This window comes from Barbus barbus (genome assembly GCF_936440315.1).
Source record: "Barbus barbus genome assembly, chromosome: 35".
In the NCBI taxonomy this organism is placed as follows: Eukaryota; Metazoa; Chordata; class Actinopteri; order Cypriniformes; family Cyprinidae; genus Barbus; species Barbus barbus.
Window position 1 is genome coordinate 18,476,268 of NC_136763.1, and position 26,359 is coordinate 18,502,626.

Sequence of the window (26,359 nt, forward strand, 5' to 3'; positions counted from 1 at the left end):
ATTTCGCAGATTCTGAGAGGTGTATATATATAATATATATATTAATGTATGAATAGTGTATGCAATACAAATTTTAGGGTCTTTTAGCAATCATTCCTAAACAAATATATACTATCACAACATCACAGATACATGAACCTCACTACCTTTACAGAGAGAATAGGATTGTGTGAACAGTTGCATATGATAGCAAAAGAAGAAAGAGTAAACTTAATTTCAGTTCAGATGAGAGACAATCTTATTCACAATGCTTGTGCAAAGAGAAAAACGACGATGTTTGCTGTGCCGCTAACCTAAAGCCACATGCCTCCATATGAAGAGCTCATCATACGTCAGTCCAGTATCAAAATATCCCATGGTAAATATGGAAGAGGAGAAGAGGAATTTCTCAGTGTGTTGTCAAACCATGGTTTTTGTCCTCCTTTGTGTTTAGCATGAATTCAAATCTATAGATCATAGAATTCAAATCTATAGATCATACAGGCTACTGACATTCTGCTGTGCTGCAGCCCGCCTCCACGCTCATGGTGAAACCATTACTGAGGTTCTTGGTACTGGGTGGGGTGGTGCTCGATGGCGAAGGCTCGTGTTTGCCCCCGGGATCCACTGAGCAGCTCTTCTTGGGCACCCTGGGCCGAACCACTGGAGCCTTTGGAAGGACGGAGGTCTGCCTGTGACCCTCTGCTATCAGGGGTGGGCGAGTGGACATGGGCCCGGAGCGCACAGAAGGTTTAGATTTATGGGTAGGATGGAGGGGGGGACTCGAGGGACTCGGGGCCCCGTCTTCAACCTGCTCAGATCCCTCTTTAATGGGAATGGGCTCTCTTTGAGAATCCAGCGTATTGTCCTTCTGTATGCTGCTCTGGCGTGAGGTCTTGTCGGCATTGGGCATCTCGCAGCTGTCTGTCCGCCGTCGTGAGCCCTCGTGCATCCGGCTTGTGGCAACCACAGCTTTCATAGCAGCCTATGGACGGAATAACTTATGATTACTGTGTGATGGTTCAGTAGAATACTCACAATTCTGCTCGTAAAAAGCACAGAAATCACAGCATAATATGCTACACTGAACAACATTTGATGCCAAAATGAAAATTATGTCATCATTTACTCATTCACTCAGTTCCAAAGCTGTATGAGTTACTTTCTTCCAATTAACTCATAAGACATCTGAAGAACGCATACAACCAAACCCATACGTACCCATTGACTTCCATAGTATTTTTTCCCCCCATATATTGAAAGTCAACGGTTGCCAACATTCTTCAAAATATCCAATTTTATGTTCCACAGCCAGTTTGGAACAAACCGAGGGTGAGTAAATGATGACAGAATCTACATTTTTGGATGAAATACCCCTTTAAATATCAATGGCATCACCATGTTTTGCCCTACATATGAATTTATTCTAAAATACATAACAAAATTCAATTTGTGTTCATAATGGCTTGAACACACAAATTGATTTTGGTGCATAAAGCCAAAAAAAATCAGCTTTGCACAACTGTCTTGATTTTATAATGAAGAAAAAGCCTCATTAAAAGAATGAGAGAAGGAATGTTTAAAGTTTTTCAGTTCATCCAAAAATGAAAATGTCTCAAATCTCATGTATGATTACTTTATATGATGATCAGATTTAATTTATGACCTTTTTGGATCTTCTTAGCTATGGTTACCTGGACTTTCAATGGAGGGATGGAAACCTCCCAGGTTTAATTAAAAAGAAACTCTTAATTTGTCTTTCAAAGATTAAAGTCTTATGGGTCTTATCGGTTTGCCGTGACATGAGCGTAAGTAAATGATAACAGAATTGTACTTTTTGGGTGAACTATCCCTTTAAGTAGTTATATGCATAATATTTTATAATTTATTAAAAAGAGAACATTTTAACAAAGCTGCTTCAATGCTTATTAATATTTAATTAATTAATTACAAAAATAATAATACTTTTGTCCACCAAATCAAAGTCATTTGCTAACATAAAAAAACATAAAATGTTGCTTATTATACATATTCATGAATTAATAATTCCCAATAATTTGTACCTTGATAAATATATTTAAAGATTAAAATATACACTTATAAAAGTAAAAAAGTTATTAAAAAGATTCATTATAACTTTTATTACAATTTAAATTATATGCAAACATCTTGAATACAATACATTTCTAAAATCTCAACAGGTTTTAAAAGGTTGTCTTTTTCTTTATTGTGGACATTTTTATTTATCATAGCTATTGCTGGCTGACCTTTAATTTGCGTCGAGCATTAAATTCCTGTAGTTTCCTTTGTGTTGTGTCCATGTGGGAGAATCGTGCTGCTTTTCCAAGCACCCATGGGTGCTCCAGAGCCTGTTTCACTGTGAGCCGTTTATGAGGGTCCAGCACTATCAGCTTACTAACCTACAGACAACATCAAACAAACATAACCAACAGCTAATGGTGAATAAACAAAGAGCAGGAAAGCTCAGATGATTGAATAATCAAATGAGCATCTGAGTCAGATGTTGATATTTTGATGGAGATATTGTTCTCTCACATCTCATCTGAAATCAGTCTGCAGTGCATGAACATAATCAGGATTACAAACAGGACAATAATGATATGTGACAATAATGATATACTCACCAGATCCTTTGCATTGAGAGACACTTCATCCCACCAGGGGGAGACAAACTCGTAATCGCAGTTCAGAATGCGACTGTACATGTACTGATCCCCCCTTGGATCGAAAAATGGTTCAAACCCACACAGCCTGAGGGTGGAGAAAGAAAGAACAGAGGCAGATAGCAGAGAAAATACAATTTATAATTTGCACAATGAAGTGAAGGGGAAACAACAACAAGCGAGAAAAAAAAGGAGGAGGAGGAAAAAACTGTAAAATGGTTAAATATTATTACAATTTAAAATAACTCTTCTATTTTAATATATTTAAAAAAAAAAATTCTGTGATGGCAAAGCTGAATTTTCAGCATCACTACTTCAGTCTTGATCCTTCAGAAATCATGTGCTGATCAAGAAACATTTCTTATTAATTATCAATGTTGAAAACAGTTGTGCTGCTTAATGTTTTTGTGGAAACCTTGAAACATTTTTTTCAGGATTCATTGATAAATAGAATGTTCAAAAGAACAGTTTAGTTTAATTTGTTTTCTGTCACTGATGAAATTAATCATGCTTGCTGAATAAAAGTACTAAATTCTTAAAAATCATATATTTTCTTCCTTTTTTTTCTCAGTAATTTTACAAACCTCTGCCCTTGCCTTATATTATTCTGGTATACTTTAAAAAAACTGTATTGTGAAACTGCTAATAACATTAGCACCTTAAGATTATATGCACATGTTGAGTAGATGTGAGAATACACGCAAATGATTGCAGATGAATTGGCTAATGGAACTTTATTAGTCATACGCTGGAATTTGCTTAAATGTGGACATGTAAATGAATTTTATCTTAGATGGTACATGTAACAACAAGGAAATCTCACTATAATAACCCTAATTCAAGGTACACTTTCATATCAGTTCATGCATTCCCTGAGAATTGAACCCATGACCTTGGCGTTGCGAGCGCCACACTCTATTATTTGAGCTGCAGGAACGTTCCGTGAACGGATTCGTCAAATTGTGTCAATTTTCAGTCTGTTCCTCACATATTTCTGAGAAATATGGGAATACAGTGCATTTGCAAGTCAGATAAAAGCGACCACTAATTGAACAAACATGAATGCTTTACTCACAAAATATAAAGGATGACTCCCACCGACCACATGTCAACCTCAGGACCATAAGCGTTTCCTCTGAGGATCTCAGGAGCTGGATGTGAGAATATTGCAAATGATTGCAAATGAATTGCCTGATGAAACTTTATTAGTCATTCACTGGAATTTGCTTGCTTGTGGACAACTAAATTACTTTTATCTCAGCGGTATCTTTTAAAAATAAGGAAATCGGAAATAGGGTGATTAAAACAGCACAAACAATGTCTTATCTTCAATTTTGACTCACCGCAATAGCCGGGGGTTCCACATACCGTCTTCATCGTGACTTGCTCATCGATTATTTTAGAAAGACCAAAGTCCGCTGTGGACATTACAGAAAAGATTGAATGAATAAAACCCATTCATTAATGAAAGAGTTCACTGGTCAGTCTGAATTTTCCTGCATCAAAGCTGTAACTGATTCATTGTATGAGTATACAGCTTGTTACCTATCTTAAGAGGGGCATCTATTGACAAGTCAGCATAGAGAAGATTTTCTGGTTTGAGGTCTCTGTGAACAACTCCATTCTCATGTAAGTACTGCAAAATAAACAGAACAGAGGTATCAAAAGCAGAGTTATTATAGTTAACAAAAAAAAAAAAAAGTAATAACAAACAATCAGTTCCCAAGTAAACATTTATCCTTTTCATTTAGTTTAGATTAAATAAAAAATCTATATAGACAAAACAAAAAAAAGTTTTTAGTAATAATTAAAAATAAAAACAAAAATGTAAATTAAAATGAAGAATATAAAAATTTAAAACTAATGCAAACTATTAATAAAAATGACAATAATATTAAGTTACTTTTTATGGAAAGTAATGCATTACATTACTTTTGAGTTACTTTTTAAATCTGGGCAGGGCTTGCTTGTTTGTTTTTAATATAAAAAAGTTATTTTACAAATGTAAAAGCCCTTTCACAACAAAAGTGAAACGAATACGCCGCAGGCTAAAGGAAGTGTAAATTCATGTCTGTACAATAGAGGGCGCAGCTCAAACAAATTGCACGAAAATATGATGCAGGAGAAGAAAGTTCAACACTATTCAGCAGCAATAACAAAAATAAAACACAAATGTGTCATTTTTGCTTAGTATGGTTGAATTGGATCATCGAAGGTCAGTAGCAAAAGACATTGGTAATATAAATGATATTTGTATTAAGATATTTCATTATTGCAAGTTTGTATAATATTCTGAGACTATTCTGCATTTAACTGTCTGAGACTATTCATTTTGAGGAATGCTGAATCTGTTTTTGTGCAGGTGAGATAAGTAAATACATATTCATATTTAGTCTAGAACTACAGTAAGCATCATGTTCACACAGCACGCACAAAAAAAGTCTCCACTGAAATTTTTGCTCGTTAAAAAATAAATATGACTTCACGTTGGGTCAGTCACGCTTATACACTGCCTCCAAAACTTTCATCCATCATAAAAAATTCTGACCATTTTTGATTTTCTGTATTTTCGCATCCGTAGCAAGCATTTTGATAGGAAAGAATGACGAATACGAAAAAAATGAAAAAACGCATACAAACATTTTGGAGTGTGCAAAGACCGTTACTCCTGATTTCTCTCAACATGGAAACGCGAAAGCTGTCATTCAAGACATGGAAAACAAACTGGTGTTACGTATTTGAAAAGGTAACACAGATATTTCCTTATAAATTAAAAAGTAATGCGTTACTTTACTAGTTACTTAAAAAGTGATCAGATTATGTAACTCAGATTATGTAGTTACTTGTAATGCGTTACCCCCAACACTGGTGGGGTCCAAAACAACATTTGACTCTATTGCCTTTCATTATATGGACATATGCAATCTTAAAATTCTTTAGAATATCTTTTGTGTTCCACGGAAGAAAGTAAGTCATACAGGTTTAGAACGACATAAGGGAATTTTATATAAACTATCCCTTTAAGACAATGCTTCCTTGGTGAATTTCAGTGGAATCTGCAGGATTTCACTGAATCATGGAAGGAGCATCATGGATTAACTGGATCAACAGTGAAAACCTGTCAAATGTGACTGCAGCAACATTGAAAAAAATTGAATTTTTCTTCATCTCACAGAGTAATATGCATTTCTGCAAAGCCCCCACCGCCCCTCATTTAGTAGAGCTGCTCTAATAGGTAATTTGTTATGTTTATTGAATTCATTAGGAGTTATTATACAGCTCTAGGAACATGTTTGTGTGTCTGATTGTGTGTTACTGTAGATGACATCCACGGTTCTCTGAAGTCCTGATGGAGTGTACGTGGGGAAGATGAGTTCAGTGAGGCAGACTGGAGTAGTTCTCTGTTAAAACAGCTGTCATGAAAGCAGAGACAGACTCGGTATTCAGCGTCTTCTGACTTCACAGAATAGTTCTCTGAAAGATGAAAATTCTGTCCTCATTTATTAACCCTCATGTCGTTCCAAACCTGAGTTTCAGAGAGGATCGTCTCATGCGCCTCCGTCAAGGTGAGCTGCCCATTTAAGATTATGTGGCTAAGTTCTGTGAACTTTCCTACCAGACAGACTTTAAGGAAAGTTTCTTGAAAGATATTTTTTGGGTTTGGACTGAGTAAAGAAATATCAAGTTTAATGCCACGCAATACCCATCACTGGACTCTTGTGTGACTCCAGTGTGAGGGATGCATGGCTGGCGTCAGCATGCACAACTGATATCTCCAAATCAACTCACCCTAGCCCTCCTGCTCCTGACCTGATCACCCTCTCTGCAGCACTTCCCATAATGGGTGTTGCTTTATGGTTTGTTTGGGCTACATACACCAGCACTGAAATTCCAGAGGCCATGCTGCAGTTACTCTAGAGGTGGCGGAGCATGCTGCAGAACCTCCCGAGGTGGCGGTGCCCGTTTCAGCTCCTTGCACGGTGGTGGCCCCCAGCAATTCACTCCCAGACTGTCATGTCATGGTTGAAGGAACCTGTGCTGAGCTTTATACCTGTCCTGTCAAGGAGAATGTTAATGAGCTCTTCCTGTTGCCTGATGCCTCTGTTACGGCCGAAAGTGATCACTCTGAATTCTCTGTGTTTGTATCTCCTGATGCTACTGCTGCAGTACCTCCAGAGGTGGTGGCATCCGCTGCAGAACCTCCAGAGATGGCGGGGGTGCACACTTATGAACTCTTTGTCTGTCCTGACGAGGTCATGGAGACCGTCAGTGAATCCCCTATCATACCCGTCTCGGCCCTAGAAACAAATCATGAACTCTCAGCCCTGCCTGTTGCTATCGTAAAGACTGTCTCTGAATTCACTCAGTATCCTGTCATGGCCAGAAAGGTTGCCTGTGACCTCTCTGTCTGTCTTGCTATAGCTAAGGAGGCCATTTCTTAACTCTCTACCTGTCCTACTATGGCTAAGGAGGCCATTTCTGAACTCTCTGCCTGTCCTGCTATGGCTAAGGAGGCAGTTTCAGAACTCTCTATCTGTCCTGCTACAGCCAAGGAGGCCAGTCTCGTAATCTCTACCTGCCTAGTCACAACAACAGAGGCCGTCTGTGAACACTATGACTGTCCGGACGAGGCTAAAGGGGCTGCACATGAACTCACTGTGTGTCTGGCCGCAAGGACTGATCCTGGCATCCAGCCTCGACTCTTGGGGTCTTGAATAATCTGTTTATGTTCTGTGTTTCAGTGTCTCCGAGGCCTCAGTCTCTGCCATGGCTTTCTAATCTGTCTGCTCTGCTGTGGTGGTCTTTTGCTCCGCCATGGCTTCCTACCCTACCGGCTCTGCTATGGCTTCATGCCCTGTAGACTCCGCTATGGATCCATGCTCCTCTAGATCTGACCTGGTGGTCCCCTGCTCCACTATTCCACAGTCTGCCTCTATTCCACGGCCCAGGTCCTCCAATGATCTATGGTCTGTTATCGCTGCATGGCCCAGGTCCCCCACTGATCCATGGTCTGCTATTACTCCATGGCCCAGGTCCTCCACTGTGCAACAGTCTGCCATTGCTCCATGGTTCAGGTCCTCTACCGTCCCACGGTCTGCCACATGGACCTGGCCCTCCGTCCCTCCCCCTGTTGCACCTCCGCTCCACCTCCCTCCTAGACTTGTCTGTTCAGCTTTAGAAAGCACCTGGAAGCTGCTCCTTAAGGGGTGGTGGGTTATGTCACGATGTCCAGCTGGATTGCCCACGAGCTTCTCTAGGGGGCACTCCATCCAGAACCTGTACCATTGTCTCATAAACTCCATTTCCCAATACACGCCATGCCTAGGAACTGATTTCATACACAGCTGGTTTCAATCAGGAGGACTATTTAAGACACATACACCACATCGCGAAGTCTTGTTTCACTGCTAGCGGACATTACTGAGCGTTTCATTCTGTTATCATTGCCATTGCCTTGCCTTGTTTTTGACCTTGGACTGTTTCTCTGTTTATTGTGATTGCTTGCTGCCTGGCCTGACCATCGCTCATTTTGGATTAATCTTCTGCTTTGCCCTGGATATTACTGTTGGCTTGTGTTGGACCCTGCCTGTTTGGATTACGTACTGTTTTAATAAAAGCTTGCATTTGGATCTCTGTTGTCACGCTCTCATTCGTTACAACTTTAATTTTATTAATAATTTGTGACCCGTTCTGGCGAAATGAGTCGGAAGTCGCACGGGCTAATTTTGAGCTACAGGCAAAAGAAGTGAAAAATGTCCGTTTTGGTCGAATTTGAGGTTTTCACAAAAATGAGTTCATTAAGCCCTCTTCTAGCATTCCCAATGCTCCAAATATTAATTAAACATCTAAAATGATCTTTATTTGTACATTTTCTGAGAGGAGTACCCTTTTCTCTGCGCACTTCTGGACGACGGCTACTGCATCTCACCACAAGTTGTAAGTCTATTGTTGCAAAGCGCAGCATTCCAGCTTTGATAATATTCATATCGAATTCTCGATGACATGAGTCCAAACAAGTGAAATATGATTTTCAAACCCATGCTGATGACGACCGTACTGACTGACATGTGCAAAGCATAAGTGCATAAGACGTGCCTTAACCGCTAGCGCCCGATCTCGCTTGTAAAGTACATTATTGCGAAATATATATTGGTGTGATTCACATCATAATCTGACATGAACATTTAGTTAATAGTTGGGGGAAAATCTGATGTGTAACATTATATTTGATCCATGCATGTAGATCTGTCTTAATATAGATCTGTCTCAATGTTACATTAAAAGAAAAGACGGAATCACTCACTGCTCTTGATTAAATACTGTTTATTTGCATCTTTGTTCTTGTTTTTAATAACAAAGATAAAATAAAAATAGCTATATTGTGATTAATAATATAGTAATTATTATTAAGAAAAGAATTGGAGGAAAATATGCAACGTTGCTTGGTGATTCTGCTTTGGAATCTTTAACTCGATTTTTCTCAAAATCAGATCTGCTGCTTCTATTGCCTTCAAACGATAGCTCAGTCATTTTTTTTATCTGATTCCAACAGTCATATATCATTTTGAAGGTATTTTAATGGAGAATGTGAAAATAAAAATAACTCATTTTTGAAAATTTGCGCATTTTGCCAGTACATTTGAAATCATTCTTAATTTTATATTTTCTGTTTTTATTTCATTTTTTTGTTAAAGCTTTAGTCATTTGTTGTATGTTTTGTGATTTTATTTGTTTTTTTAAATGTTTTAATTATTTTAGTTTTTTTCAAAAAAAATGTTTTTATATTTCATAAAGAAATAAAATAAGTTTAAGTTTGTTTATGGGCTATTTTATTTCAGGTATTTTCTGGTTTTGATTTTACTTTTAGTTTTAATCAAATATAATAACCCCATTTCAAGATATACATTTGTATCAGTTTATGCTTCTTTAAAAAGATCAAGACTGACTTTAAGGGAATAACCATGTCAATATGTAGTCTGCTCCTCACATATTTCAGATAAATACAGGAATACAGTACAAAAGATCTATGGACCACTTTTATGGGGCTTTAAGCTCTTGTCCTGTAAAAGACAGACCAGACCAGTACATTCCTCAGTAATTCTCCACTTGTTTTTCAAATACCAGTTTGAAAAGACTTGACAGAATGATGACAGAATTGTCATTTTTGGCTGAACTACGTTGAAAATCATCTCTGGGCTCCAGATGCTGCAGATTGCAGACTGTTTCTGGAATGAGAGAGAAAGAATGTTTCTTTCAAGCCTCCTGTCTTCCCTGAAGTGGTTTTTCTAGCACTGTTGAGATCATGGGGTCGTTCTCCATTATCGAGGCATGGGCGTCTGTGATCTGCTGTCTGATAAGTGCGGGGATGACTCATACTGTGTCAGCCTGTGTTAATTAATTTTGTGTTCGTAGGCACAAGACAGATGCTGTTCCTTTAACACAATTCCAAAAATATAATAGTGGATCATGGCGGGCGAGGAGACAATGATTTCCTGGTAAATGTGAGCCTAGCAGAATCCTACACAAGTACAGAAAGTGTTTGGCAGATGACGGAGTGTAAATTGAAGGCGGCAGGAGTCACTCTTGTGTTTTAGCACATGACTAGTGTGAAAACCGGAGGTGAGTCAGTTCTACTACACACTCTGTGCTCGGTTGAAATAAGCTTCTGGAGTTTTATTACACTGTAAACATGTAATTAAATACTCTGTAAGAAGGTTCGAACAGGGTTGGGATGGTGGTGTTTTTATTTTATGTTTAAATATCAGGCTAAATAATTTGGAAAATTATAAACAATGTTAGATTTTAATATTATTTAATATAAGGTGTTTGCCAGGGCGCTGCTTTATGGTTGCCAATGTGTTCTGACTGGATTTAGCAGGCTGCTATGCAGCTGCTTCTGTGGTTGCTAGTTGGTTTGCCAAGTCCAAATAGTATTTTTTTTTTTAGTATTTGATAAGAAGACACTGTCCAGTGCCAAGATGTGGAAAAACTTTACATTGCCTTCCTTCTGATCCCAACATTAGGAAAGAGTGTATGAACTTTATTTTGAATGAAGTTCCAGACCATGTCAGTAAGAACTCGGTCCTTTGTTCACTTAATTTTACCGCAGATTCGTTTATTCGTTCAAACAAGGCACAATTCCATGCGGGATTTTCAGAAAGACTGAAACTAAAGGATGATGCTGTGCTGACTATATTGGATCTGACAGTAATGTCGCAACACAAGTGTGAGTAACTGTGTTTATTACTTGGTCACTATAGTTTGTTTGTTAAACAGATTGTTTGTTGTACTGAGCATTTATGCGTTTTTAACCTAAATCACAGCAGCGCCCATCTATGAAGTATGTGGTATGTCAATCATACACAACAGGTAGCTACTCTGCGGAGGTTAAATGTGAACAAACTAATTTAGTTTACATTCATTCTCAAAGTCTAACAAACACGTGGAAAGTAATAATGGTAAATTAATATTGCGAATAAATAAAAATATTGGGAAAGTATTTTGGACACATCGCCCAGTTGAGCTCTTGAGGAACACATGGTTAGAGACAAATACAAGCACTTCCCAAAATTGTCATATATGCACATTGTGAAGAGTCGGCTGCCTCCCCCCTGTCCATCATCACCACCCCGTCCCATATTCGCCGCCCTTCACCAGGCTCCCGACAGGAGTGGGTGTGTGAGAGAGGAGGGGCGCTGAAACAGCCAGGGCTGGCGGCGTGTGATGAGGCGCACCTGACGTGAATAGAGCCTCATCACCGCCGCCGTTAAATGCCGAACGCGCCTCTCCTCGGGAGACCGGTCTCTTCCCCGTGCATGCACGCTGGTGTCCTCGTGGGTCCAGGAAGGGTGCGTCGAGCAGGACTGCCGCACCCGTTAGGCGGCTGACGGGCCAGGATGCCGAGCCGCCGAATCCCCCAGAAGCGCCGGGAATCCAGGAGATGGAAGGAGCCGCGCAAGAGACGCCGCCGCCACTCGCTCCCGGCCCCGAGAGGGGAGCGCGTGCGGCCACCGGACTCCGCCCCTTCCCTGGACCCTTCCCTGATGAACACTACCCTCCTTCACTAGCCCCGCGGCACAGCGAGGACACCAGGTTCCCTGTTTATTTGGACACTTTTCCCTTTGGACACTTTATTTTCCCTTTTTATTGTTTAATAAAAACCTCTCCGAGGCTTGACAACCACGCCCACTGTGTCTGTCGCTTGCTCCTCCCGCCACAACATACATAAACCTTATGTCACAATCGAGCCCTACAGATTATATCATAGACAATGTGGATTAAGCAGATCCGATCGGCACACACAAACATTCAACACATAAATGTGGCCTCCGCATTGTAGCTTCATTGTCAGATTGCTGAGCTGTTATGCAATGCCAGCCCAAATTCCTCCTGCTCAGGAAGATTAAAAGCCGGGGAAAAAAATTGCAATGTTTTTTTTCCCTGAGAAGATTATTTTTCACTAGCAGCTCTGCACACACATCAGCTTACTCTACCGTTCACTTGTGAGTGACGACAAGACTGACCCACATCTCCAAACCCCTCCACTGTCAGCCCATTGCTGGACATGTGTTCAGCCACGCCAACACATACAGTAATCCTCCGGCTGAGAATGCATTAAAATAACCGCTGTCCCTCATGACACGTATATTTATATCATGCTAGTTGGTTATATTATTTATCAATTTCACATTCATTCAATTGATTTTTAAAGTAATCATGTTTGAAAGCAGAATTTGTGGTGAGAAACTACATTACCCAAATTGCTACACAGAAAATTCCACCAATCAGAGAGTTGCAGCAAGCAAAGCACATCAGAAGAGACACTCCGCCCACTTCCATGAAGCATTGCGAATGACATAATTTGTATATATAAGCATATTCTGCAATGAACTTAAAATGCTCCTTTTATGCCATTTTTAAGGTTTCTAATATTGTGTTGGGAGTATCCTACAACAGGTTTACATGCATGCAAGGTCAAAAAACACTTTCTTTTTCTCAAAATATGCATTTAATATCGAAAACGATTCTCAAATGATTAGTTTAAAGCAGTTCTAAGATCTGCTCTCCAAACCCCTCGTTTCCATAAGCCTACTCTGCTCTGATTGGTCACATGGCCCAGTCTGTTGTGATTGGACAGTGCATGTTGGAAGTGCGATTCGAATTAAGGTCCTTGCACACGGAGTCCGAAATTTTCATATGCGTTTTTTGTTTCATATTTGTCATCCTTTCCTATCAAAATGCTTGCTACGGATGCAGAAAAGAGGCAGTGTGTAATCGTGATTGACACAATGTGAGGTCGAATTTGTTTTTTAATGTGCAAAAGTTTCAACTGAGAATTTCGGACTTAGTGTGCAAAGACCTTTGCTGACAACTCGTTTAGGCTGTTCAGAGTCGATTCTTTCTTTTGGGAGACAAGAACTTTATTTTTCACGTAATTTCGGCTTTACAACTTTGCTGATCGTTTACATTCACATACAGAGACATGACAGCTGTTAAGTAAACAGTCTTGAGATTTTGCCTTTTTTGTCTGATTTTCATAAACTTGTTTGCTTCAAATCAAAGTTTGTAATGTTGTGAATTATCTCATAGCTGGTTGGTTTGGTTCATGGCTTATAATGCTTTAACAAAGCCTTTTTAAATCCCTATGGGAAAATGAATGGGAAAATACTTCCAGAACAGTGCTGCTGAAAAAGTGGACAGGCACTAATGCACAGTTGACAGCATATGTGGCATAACAATTTTGATACATGGCTTGTTATCTTTAAAGGGGTCATCAGATGGCCATTTTACACAAGTTGATATGATTCTTTAGGATCTTAATGAAAGGTCTTTGGCTTGTCTTTTCAACATACTTTGGTTAAAATTTCTCAATGGTAGTGTAAAACAACACCCTTTTTACCATGTCAAAATCGGCTCTGTTCACAGCAAGTCATTTCAGTACATGTCCCTTTAAATGCTAATGAGCTCTGCTCACCCTGCCCCTCTCTTCCGTGAGGTGACGAGACGTTCTCATGAGACTGTAAACTTTAGCTGCATTCATCGCGGAGCTTGCTAACTTGCATATTAAGGAAAGGCGATTTGCAAAGATTCATAAAAAACCTTATACTCACTTCTTCTGTAGGGGAAGCTGGATCACGAATGATTCGCGCAAACATAGACACATTTAGGTAGATCGGGGGGCGCATTCCCTTCATAAACAAAGCAAATCCACTGCGTCTTCTGTGGCTCAGATGTCGGGAGTAAATGACGACTGCTATGTTCATTATTACATCCAACAACAAAACACCTCAATCGCTTAGGAGTCATTCTTGTCTACACCAGCTTCAGCGTCGAAACAACTGTTGACCGCTCACTCAGGGCGGGTCTACGTTAAAACAGCCATGTCAGTCAATAGTCGTGGGAGGGGTCTGTGCAGAACTATGTCACTCTGCCAAGATTCTCAGAACAGCCTGATCTGAGAGAGTGATCATTATTATTGGGGATTTAAAAAAAAAAGCACTGGGTGGATTTTTATCATTATAGGATGGATGTGTACACACACTGCCAACACACATTTATGTTCAAACAACATGTAAAAGTGAATTTTGCATCTGATGACCCCTTTAAAGAAAAGCAGTTGTCAAGCTTACACAAGGCACTTACAATGCAAGTGAATGGTGACAGTTTTTTTCAAGAATGTAAAAGCAGAAATGTAAAGCTTATAGTTTTACAAAAGCACTATATTAGCTTTTCTGTAAAAACCTCGTAATCTTTTAGGGTGCATGGCTTTCTGTTGTTATGTCAACGAAGTTGTAAAACTGCATATCATTTTAAAGAGATAAGGTTACTAAGCCATGTCTCTCACTAAAATCATGTTAACATGCATTTTTTTTTATCCTGTGGCTATAGTATTGAAACACTGAGTATTTGCCCCATTCACTTCCATTGTAAGTACCTGAGATTTTTTTTTTTTTCTTTAAGAAGTTAAACGGAAATTAATTTTTGTGGGAATCAACATTATGGGACAAATGCTGTTGATTAAGTATTGCAAACAGAATATTCCATTAATACTTCTCTATGTAAACGTCTTTGTTATGATTATCAAATTTACACGCATAATTTACACTGTCATTATTTAGTGCAGTCCAGGTTAACAATTATTACCTAGACACTAAATGTAAACATGGGCATGTTAATGAGATATAGCATCAAAAACATGGTTTCAAGTTTCTGAAAGCAGCATTTTTGCACTTTTGTATTGTGAATATAAGAGTATCTCTACCCAGTTCATCAGACTCCTTTACTTCAAAAGAGCCATTTTGTGTTCCTCTTTAAAGGCTACACAATCACATTACCATTATTGCCTTTCAAACATGAATAGCAAATCTCTGGTGAAAAGCACATTTTTATATCCCATGATTCATTTGGTCTTACCGCCACAGCCTCCAGGATCTGTTTGATAACGTGAGCTGCATCTCTCTCGCTGTAGTAGCCCCTCTCCACAATCCTGAAACAACACATGACAAATTCAACATAAAAACATCACAGCACGTATATAGACTATCATATGTTTTCAGACATGAACAGCTGATGTTTATCTGACGTCTGTATGTGGCTCTGGCAGCATTTACTGCTCTGTTTAGCAGTGTGTGGATGTGTGTAGGCAAACACATCCTGCTCCTGCTCTGCACCAAACCCACTTAAACCAATTATAGGGAACTTGTTTTATTCAATTACGTCTCACTGCTGGGTAGAAGAACAGACAGAAAGCCCACTGAGCTGTAAGACCTTGAGCCGGGAGGTGTTGACGATAAAAAATAAATGAGATTCCTGTGCTGGGGACCAACGTAAGATCTAAGGAGAAACATTTGGCCCTCATCGTATCATTGCATGGTGGCGGATCATCTATTGATAATCTCCAAACAGTAAATCGCATTGCTTAACGATGCCATCATTTACTGACCCTCATGTTGTTCCAAATCTGGATTTTCTTTCTTCTGTGCAGTGCTGTTATTGTTAACTGAAACTAAAACCATTCAAAATAATTTTGGTAAAACTTTACTTAAAGCCTTTATGTATAATGCATAGTAAAAGGTTATTAAATTTGAGTCTACTACTACTACTACTACTAAACGGAAAAATATAAATATTAAACATTAGAAATATTAACAAATTAATAATAAATAATAAAATATACTTGTAAATTAATAATGCTAAAACCCTGATACATTTTACAGTGAAAGTTGTTTTTTCAGTGTTGTTTTGGACCCCATTGATTTTCATTGCATGGACAAACAAAACATTCTTTAAAATATCTTCTTTCTATTTTTTATCTTATCTTTTTCTGAATTATTTTAAGGTGATGATGAATGTCAGAAATTCTGTTTCACATTTGAACTGCCTTTCATTTATGGAGCACATCATACCTGTCAAAGAGCTCTCCACCTGTGACCAGCTCTAGGATGAGAAAGATCTCCGCCACGGTTTCAAAAATTTCCTTCAAACGAATCTGAAAGAAAACAAAGTGAGAACAGTCACGTCAGAACAAGCTCATCCATATCCTCACAGAATACAATGAATGTTAAATATTTCATAACAATGTGATGTTGCCGGGAACAAAAATATCTTACAATATTTGGATGAGAGAGACGCAGCAAGACTCCGATCTCTGTCCTCACAATTTTCTTGTCAATCTGAGTTGATGACACAATGAACATAACCTCAAACAGTCATTCTGGGATATAAAAAAAAATGAAGATATCTTTATAATCGCAACTCAACTTACGGTTTTCTTCAAGACCTTCACAGCATAACGTTTCTCAGTTTGCTTCTCTTCACAGCGAAACACAACAGATGTGGCACCCCTGGTGGTAAACACAAAGCAATCTTTATAGAGTAGCAATTAAATAAAGATCTTAAATTCGATAACTGTGCATTATAGCAAATACCATACGCAAACACATTGCACAAAGTGACAGATTAGAAGATGTTAATAAAACCAAGGCATTTGAGGAAAAAAAAGTGTTGGCATTTCATGACTTTGACCTCCGCCGCTCAACTAATCATGGAGGTTCTTACCTACATTCTTCCTCCCCCATCACCACTATTATGTCCATGGCAACTGAGTCAAAACAATCATTGTCCTTGAGAACAGAAAATCTTGGGAATGCACATTTACAAGGTGTCTGCGGGTTTCATAAATGTTCGCCCTTGACCAAATTAAGGCCTAAAATCAGAGCAGAAAGTCTTCTTAAATTCATAAAGCCATGATATTGAATGTTGCATGCACTGCAAAAAAAAGAAACACTTAAACGAGTTTATGATTACAGTTTTTCTCAATTGCTTTGGCTCAATTCTCAAATGATTTTTTTTTTTTCAAAACAATTAGTTCAGATCTCTGAACAATTAGCTTCTTGTTCACATCAGATTGGAATTTCTTATTGATTTGAACAAATTGCAAATGCTTTGGCACGTGTGCAAACAGTAAGTATGATTGTCTGCAGTTTGCACAACAACTAATTGCATATGGTTTGTTGATCAAAACTGATGAGTCGATTCTCACTTAAACTGTCAAACTCTTCACAACTTCTCAATAATTTTTCATTGTGTAACCCATCAAATTCAAAATGATCCATTCAATTATGAAAAATTGGTATACAGGCATGTATATTCCATAAATATCTTACATTGTCATTGTTTGTAATGTCTGCTAAATTGGCAAATGACCTCTAATTGCAATACAATTTGAATCAACCATTTAACCAATTAAGTTTGGGAGCATATATGTGTAGATTGCCCACAGCACAATCACTACCATTTTTGGAGAATGGAGGACTTCCACAACCCTGAACTGCAGCAACATGCTTGTGGAAGAGCAATTGGAAGACGCGTAAGAATACGTGGTGGTGGTGTTAGAGGAAGACATAATAGAGTAAGAGGTGGAAATAGAAGAGTCAGAGTCTCTGATGAAATCAGAGCCACACTTGTGGATCATGTCATAAATCATGGTTTTACAATGGAAGAGGCTGGTCGAAGAGTAAAGCGTAATGTAAACAGGTCCACGATGTCATCAATTGTGCAAACCTTTCGTAGGGAAAACAGGTAAATATGTATTGTAATGTAAATATGTATGTAAAGCATTTTTATAAACAACAATATTGCAAAGGTAAATGCAGGTCTGTTTGTACATTCTATAGAACCGCACAACAACCTCGCGCTGGTGGCAGAGCAGCAGTATTTAACCATCAGCAAGAACAAGAAATTTGCAACATGGTCATAGCCAACAATTCCATCAGACTAAGAGAGATCCAAAGTGCAATCATAAATGACAATAATGTCTTCGCAAATATAAATTCTGTCAGCATTTCCGCCATAGACAGAGTTTTGAAAAGACATCAAATGGCTATGAAACTCTACAAGGTGCCATTTGAGAGGAATAGTGAAAGAGTGAAGGAGCTGCGGTACCAGTATGTCCAGGTAAACTATTGGTGTGCACTTAGTGAGTTTTACTGTACTTCCAAGAAGCCTGTATTACTTGAAGTTTTAGAAACCCATAAGAAGAGAAAACATTTACTGAACTCTAGAATAAAAATCTACTTTATTTTGTTTCTGTGTTTCTTCGTAGAGAATCATGGAGTTAGAAGGACATGAAACAACCCCCATTCTTGTTTTTGTGGACGAGGCCGGGTTCGATCTGTCCAAAGGCCGGAGATGTGGTCGCAATCTCATTGGACACCGAGCCACAACTGACACACCAGGCCAACGTGGGGCCAATATTACAATGTGTGCTGCCATTTCAGAGAATGATATGAGCACACATATTCCACACATTGGGCCCTATAATACCCAACTTCTCCTGGCCTTCATAAACACACTTTACAGAGACCTGATTCCAGAACAAGAAAGAGGTTTAGTTAGACCAGATTTGCCTAATTATGTTGTTGTCTGGGATAATGTCAGCTTCCACCGAACCAACATTGTTAGGTAGTGGTTTGCTGCACATGAAAGGATAACAGTGGAGTTCCTTCCACCATACTCTCCTTTCCTAAATCCAATAGAAGAGTTTTTTTTCAGCATGGAGGTGGAAAGTATATGATCATAGACCACAAGATCAGATGTCTCTGTTTGGATGCCACGAATGCTGCATGTGAGGACATCACAGCTGATCATTGCAGGGGATGGGTGTGGCATTCAAGGAGATTTTTTCCCTGGTGCATGGCAATGGAAAACATCAGATGTGATGTTGATGAAAATCTTTGGCCTGACCAACAAGAGCAACAGGATGTCCACCAAGAATAATTTTTTTTTCATGGATGTCATTTTGTATTTTTTCGTTATTTGTGGTAACATAAGAAATATGAAATGTACAGTAATTGGACAAGCAAGATTTCACTTTAAATGTAAAGCATTCGTACAAAAATAAATGCACTGTACAAATACAAATGTTCATATACTTTTTTTTTTTTCTTTTCTATGTACTATTGACTCTTCTCAACAAATATCAGATTTAAAAAAAAACAACAAAAAAAAACTTAATTTCCATGGTTGACTGTCACGGTGAAAAACCAACTAAACATTTTGACCAGTGTGGCTTACATGATGACAAAAATATTTTATATTTTGGTGGCCTTTGGTGGCCAAATTACTGACACGATAACTAGGTTTTTAAGCATGAATGAAATGTTTTGGGTGAGTAACTACATTTTGCAGACATGCAATAAAGTTCTGAAGTTCCAGCAAACAGTTGTGACATTTGCACTCACAGTTTAGAGAATGTTAAGACTGTTTCGGAAAAATGTGCCAAAGCAATTGAGAAAAACTGTAAAACAAGAACAAATATCTCAAAGGGGTATACAAACTTTTTTTCTCTTTAAATTAGGTTCATTTTCTGAGCCCATTAACAGATGCTTGTTCTGAATTTAATCAAGAACCCATTTGTAAGCATAGGTGAACCAACAATTGTCATCATTTACTCAAGTTGTTCAATCCTGTATGAGTTTATTTCATGCGTGGAACATAAAATAAGGTATTTTGAAGAATGTGGGTAATATAGAACTATAGAAGTCAATGGCTACCAGCAACTGTTTGGTTACTCAAACTCTTCTTTTTTATTGTCAACAGAAGGAATAAATTCATACAAGTTTGGAACAGCATGAGGGTGAGTAAATGATGGCAGAATTGAAATTTTTGGGTGAACAATCCCTTTTTCTGGTGAACTCTAAGAAGATTCTTCAGCAATTTGCACTGCAAAACGACAGAAACACTCATAAAGAACATCACCTTTTGTGCAGTGTGATCAGAAGGTACATAAAAGGTTATTTCTGTATTCTAGGGGTTGGGATTATTCTAAAGGTTTGGGAGTTATTCAGACCTTTTTTCTTGTAAAATGGTTCAAAAATGGAGATCTATTGAACATTACATTTTCACACTTTGACGCATTGCTAATATGGGACATTTACATTTAGAGACTATATAGACATTATGTCTTCAATTTCTTAATTTTATTTTACATGGCCTTAAAAGGTCTTTATAGCTCTTACATTTACCTTCATAAGACCCGCAGAAGGAAATTAAACTGTAAGTCCTAACTTCCAGCTATTAAGACCGAAAGACTGAAAATTTCTTTCACTGGTGCATTATGTTATACACTATAGAGTATTTGTGTGTCTTCATGTTGTCTCTCAGATCTTGTCTTTGCTTTTCATGGTCAGTGAATGACTCAATCAGACGAGCACTCAAAGAGCACGCCATCATTTCTCCATCTGCTGCCTTGTTATCCAACACTTCAACACATCAGTGTCTGAAAAACAGTCCTCAGCATAATCAGCAATAGACATCAAAGTACTTGCAGTCATACAATGCAACAAGATACATTAAAACATTTCGTTTTGTGTAAACAAGGTCCATAGAAGTCATCACACCAGGCCACATGGCCATGATGCCAGAATAAAATCAGGTGACAGCATCATCTGCTCAATATTTGCATCCCACATCCTGGGAGGTAATAATGACATTTTAGAGCATTTGGTGACATTTGGAAAGATTGGGTGCTTCCTTAATGTGCTCAATTAAGTGCATTATAATTAGTTTACTAAGGGGAGATTAAATTTGAGCTCAATTAGTTTAGAAACCACCCATCCAATAACATACAACAAAGACTCATTAGCAGTTCAAAATAACCTTGAGCATTACTGCACAAAACCTGAACACTTGCTCACATATAGACATAGGCAGCACAAATGTTAATACTTGACATTAGAGCATCCATGTTAGTTACATGTAAATATAATCAACTGCTAAATATTTAGTATAGCAATAGAGCAATAATTGGTGCAAACAATATTTTTTTCTCAATATTCACTTTGTTTTGGATCTCTAATATATATCTCACACTACCACTTCAACAGGAAACAGCTTACCTGAAAATAACTTTAGTTTATTATTTATTTAATTTATTTGTTACATAAACACACACACACATATATATATATATATATATATATATATATATATATATATATATATATATATATATATATATAATATTAGCCTATTCTTTATTCAGATTTTTTAAGTTATTTTGTATTCCTTCCACAACAACAATGATAACAAGTTCTACTTAAACATAAGAAACATAATATATCTATTTTGAATATTTTAGTAATAATACGTTTTGGCTTATAATGCACATATATCTCATAAACATGGCAAAAGAACTAAGTACAAAAGAGTTATAATTCGTAAAAAAAAAAAATAATAATTACATATATATATATATATATATTGGTCAAACCGATTATCGGTCAGCCTCCAACAATGATGGGTTACAATTATGTTTTTATTGTTTGCAGTCTGAAGATTATTTGTGCCAAAAAGCACAAATAAAATTAGACAATTAAATATTGGTTCTACCACTTAACAGATATTTATATGAACCAGTATTGTCATAAAAAAACAATATAGGTCGGCATGTAATTAAAAATAAAATCATAGGTACATAGTGTGCATGTATGTATTTACACAATATCATCAAAACGAATGTAAAGTGGATGCAGTAATGCACTTACCTGCCTAATTCTGGGCCCATGTTATAGAAATCCTCCACTGTCGCATCTCGGCGCGAGCCATCGACCCAGTATTCCATCGAGCACGCGCCGGACCGAGAGGTGGGCATGATGGACCCTCCGAAGACTGTTCTGCTCTTATAATGAATACAAGTAATCCCTTAGACCAGGGGAGCCCAGAAAACACGATCGTTTTCACATCTGGGTGTCAGCTTGACCTGTGAAGTCTGTGTTTATGATTCGCTTCCAAGTGATCACTGATTTAAAATGTCCAGGTTTCCATTTCCGTCTGAGTGCGCATATTAAAAGTCAGTCCAGACACTGAAGCATCACTGCGGGCTGGAGTTGATGTCCAAATTCAGTCTATTTTCAATTGATCTATCGATTTCCTAAACTCGCGAGAAGATATATCTTAAATATTATGATTTTACTAAAAAAAAGGCTGTTTTCAAAGTGGGTCTTCAGCTTCCAACGGGCGTCATAGATCCCGTCCCAAACCTCCCACGACACACAACATTCAAGAAAACATCATAATCCTGCGATTCACGATGTCACAAGCGATGCAGGGCGATTAACGATTCTTTGCTTTGGTCCTGGCCAGAATGAAAAACAACAGATAAGCGTTTAATTTCTCAGATGCTTCTCTAAAAGCTGAATATTGTGAGTTAGCAGGGTGAAGATGGAGTAAATGTCGTTTGAAATGTAAATATCACACTGCTGTTTGTGCTGGTAAGGGGTGGAGAAAGGGAGGGGGTCTGTCACACGCTAACCAGACACACACACACACACACACACACCCTCTCAGCCTCTCTCCCAATCCCTGGCTTTCACTGCGAACTGCAATCGGGAAGCGCAATATTCAATCAAAATAACGAACGTGTTTCTGCTATCACTAGGGTTGGGAACTGAGAATTGGTTCTTATTCAGAAATAGCTAGCCTACTGCTTGTCAAACGTGCAATTTACCGTCTGTTACCGGTGTCGACTGACGAACGATTGGCTCTAACGAATCGGTTCTTTAAAATGAATTCGTGTGATTAGTGAAGTCAGATCTTAGAGCGAAGAACTCCTATGATTCGGTTCTTTTTAGTAAAACAAAACCCTCAGCGCTTCATAGAGCCGATTCATTTCAGTAAATACGACATATTGTGCAGATAACGTAGTCCCGATGCCTGTGCGAATGAATCTTATGAGCCGATACTTTCAAATGAATCGATAACACCAATCGAACCAATTTGAGCATTTACTGGATTAATTTAATTTACTTTGCTAAGGTTTTGTTGTAATCAGTGGTATTTTATATTAAAATTTAATAATTGCATATATTCCAAATATTCCTCGTCCCCCACTAATTTCTTATAACTCTTGTCCCTACAGGTATCACTTTTAAATCATCTTAAATATCACAGTTAAACAGTTTCCCGTTATCAAATAAAAGCCCATTATTCGCAGTCACTTGTGCGTGGTTCATTTCAGCACCGCGGACAGCTTTTCAGTCCTAGACGGTTTGCTAGTGTTATAAACCAAATCGGTGGGACGACGTATTGAATTCAACACAGGTGAAAACGAGGCTGTGAGGTATATGGGACGCACTGTATGAAGGTCCCATATCACATTTTTTAAAAATATGTACCATACCAAATTACATTTTCAAGTGTAATTCCGCTATTTTAGGATCCTACAATGCTGAGTTACAAGAGAAAATTAGGTAACTTACATTGATTTACCCTAAAATATTCTCAATATATGCAGTTTGATTATTTTAATATCCTGGCAGTATTAACAGCGTCATTAATCATGGAATTTGAACCTGTAATATTTTGATTCACATGCCAATTATTTGACCTCTATATGACCCCAGCATTGGTCATTCCATAAATCATGCTCACTTGTTTCCATGAACCACCAATAACCATCACACTAAATGCTGATTTTTGTTTATATATAATTTTTTAAATTAAGGTCCAAGTTTAAATTAGTTTTTCTTGCCTGTTGTATATTTACAGTTGCCAAGTATGGTTCACAGGTGCAGTCACCCTTAGGATTAAACTGAGCTAAATCCAGAGAAGCCATAGAATGGACAGCATGCACACTGCAGAAGGTGTGTCAAGAGACACTGCTGTTATGAGAGACAAAAGGCACACTTACTAGCACATTTACTCATTTAGCAGACACTTTTAGCCAAAGTGACTTATAAATGAGGAATACAACAAGCGATTCATCCTAACCCTTACCCTAATCCTAAACACAAAAATGCTTGTAATACAAAGTTTCAGAAATAGTTTAGGTTGAGATTTGGCATTTTGGATGGGGAGATCATTCCACCAGCAAAGAGCAGTGAATGAAAATGGTTTTGAAAATGGTTTTGTGCATCTCTGTGATGGTAACACAAGACACCACTCACTTACTAATCTTAAGCGGGCATGTAGATTCGTAAGAGTGAGTGGAGGTAGCCAAGTCAAGTCAAGTCAAGTCTGCTTTATTATCAATTCTTCCACATGTACGGCACATACATACAGAGAATTGAAATTGCGTTACTCTCAGACCCTTGGTGCATACAGTTAACATTACACACTGACAGTAGACGTTCAAATACAGATAAATACAGTTTAAGCATATGTACATACAACTATACAAATATACAAATGAGGACATTGTAGAAAAATAAAGAAATAAAGTGGCATAAGGCACATTTCAGCTTCCTGACAGCCTGATGTATGAAGCTGTCCTTCAGTTTGCTGGTCCTCGCCTGGAGACTCTGCAGTCTCCTCCCACCAACGATCTTCTCATCTTCTCTAGGAGTACGTCTTGAACTTGATGTGACTCACAAGCGGTAGCCAGTATAGGGTGATAAAGAGAAGTGTGACGTGGGCCCTTTTGGGCTTGTTGAAGACCAGTCATGCTGCATTCTGAATCATATGTTGAGGTTTGATTGTGCATGATGGAAGTCCAACCAGAAGAGCATTGCAATAGTCCAGCCAAAAAATTACAAGGGCCTGGACACGAAGTTGTGCAGCATGCTCCATTAGGAAGGGCCTGATCTTTCTGATATTGTGCAGTGCAAACCTGCATGATCGAGCTGTCTTTGTAATGTGGTATTTGAAGGTCAGTTGGTCATCAAATATTAGGATGGTGATATAGTGTATATGGAGAAGAGGAGAGGTCTAAGAACTGATCCCTGAGGAGCCCCGTTACCATCTTGATGTGCTTTGAATATTTCCCATATATGCAGTGAAAGCAGGCCAAGGAAAAGGTGCAAATGATTAAATGAGTCAATTTTCACAGCTTTAGTAAGCATTGGTAGTCATATTAAGATGATTGCGCTTCAGATCCAAACTTGAACAGTGCTGCTCTCACTACTGCCCTCTAATGTTCATTTAGTGCTCTATCACAGTGATTCCCAGACTGGTTTGTAAACCTAAGCCTTTGATCTAAAGTGTTTACTTAAAATACCTTCTAGGATTTGAAGTGATTTTAAGTTTAATATATCAATACTGTAACAGTACATATTCATGGTTAATGATCTATCTATCTATCTATCTATCTATCTATCTATCTATCTATCTATCTATCTATCTATCTATCTATCTATCTATCTATCTATCTATCTATCTATCTATCTATCTATCTATCTATCTATCTATCTATCTATCAAGAGTCTAAATAATCGATCGATCGATAAAAAAAAAAAAAATGTATTTAAACTCTTGTATATCTCCTGTTTGCTGCTGGAAGGAGTTTTAATTTGGAAGTATTAGTCACATGGGATTTGTGATTGGCTCATAAATAAATACACAAATACTCATGAGGCAAACATGTCAACATCCAGGTTGTGTACATCTGGGACTTCATGGCGTATGTGTTAGCCCAGCAACTGCCTTTGAGGAAATGGAAATATAAATAGTTACATATACAGGCACTCAAGTACATTAAAACTCCTTTGTTCTTGAAACCTGACAGAAGCAATAATTATTTTCAAGACATGAAATATGATTAAAAACTCATTTTATTTATAGTCCATATGATATCACATTGATTTTCACCTTTTTTCTTGTCCTCTCTGCTCAGACCATGTCTATAATAGTCCAAATATTGTTACAAGCTGGACTCTTTCTATATTCTTTAATGCAGTAACTTATTCATACTGTTTATGTAGACAGTGGATTGAGACAAAGGTAAAAAGAAAGGAAATTAGGAATGGAAATTAAATGCGTCAGTAAGCAGATAAATTGCTTATCTGAATTATGACTGTGCTAAAAATGTTAATCATATAAAATCACACACACACACACACACACACACACACACACACACACACACACACACACACACACACACACACACACACACACACACACACACACACGTTGGTTTTTGTGGTTTATGGGGACTCTCCATAGGCGTAATGGTTTTTATACTGAACAAACTGTGTGTGCTATTGCCCTACACCAACCCTACACCTAAACCTAGCTCTCACAGGAGACTTTGTGCATTTTTAGATTTTCAAAAAAACACCATTTAGTATGTTTTTTAAGCCTTTTGAATTACGGGGACATAGGCAATGTCCTCATAAACCACCTTCATATTGTAATACCTCTGTCATACCCATGTCATTATACAAATTTGTGTATAAACCACATAAACATGCACACAC

The 26,359-nt window shown here is 38.0% G+C and overlaps 1 protein-coding gene across 1 annotated transcript; it reads right to left on the reverse strand.

Annotated features, from left to right (window-relative positions):
- Positions 1-484: 484 nt before the first annotated feature.
- On the reverse strand, positions 485-21,816 carry LOC306855017 (calcium/calmodulin-dependent protein kinase type IV-like; the record flags this gene model as incomplete). Its single annotated transcript, XM_079393392.1, has 11 exons — positions 485-964; positions 2,247-2,399; positions 2,625-2,751; positions 3,739-3,814; positions 4,007-4,081; positions 4,209-4,299; positions 15,078-15,150; positions 16,070-16,152; positions 16,274-16,336; positions 16,429-16,507; positions 21,710-21,816. The coding sequence occupies 11 exons, from the start codon at positions 21,814-21,816 to the stop codon at positions 485-487; spliced, it is 1,407 nt and encodes a 468-aa protein (XP_079249518.1).
- Positions 21,817-26,359: the final 4,543 nt, after the last annotated feature.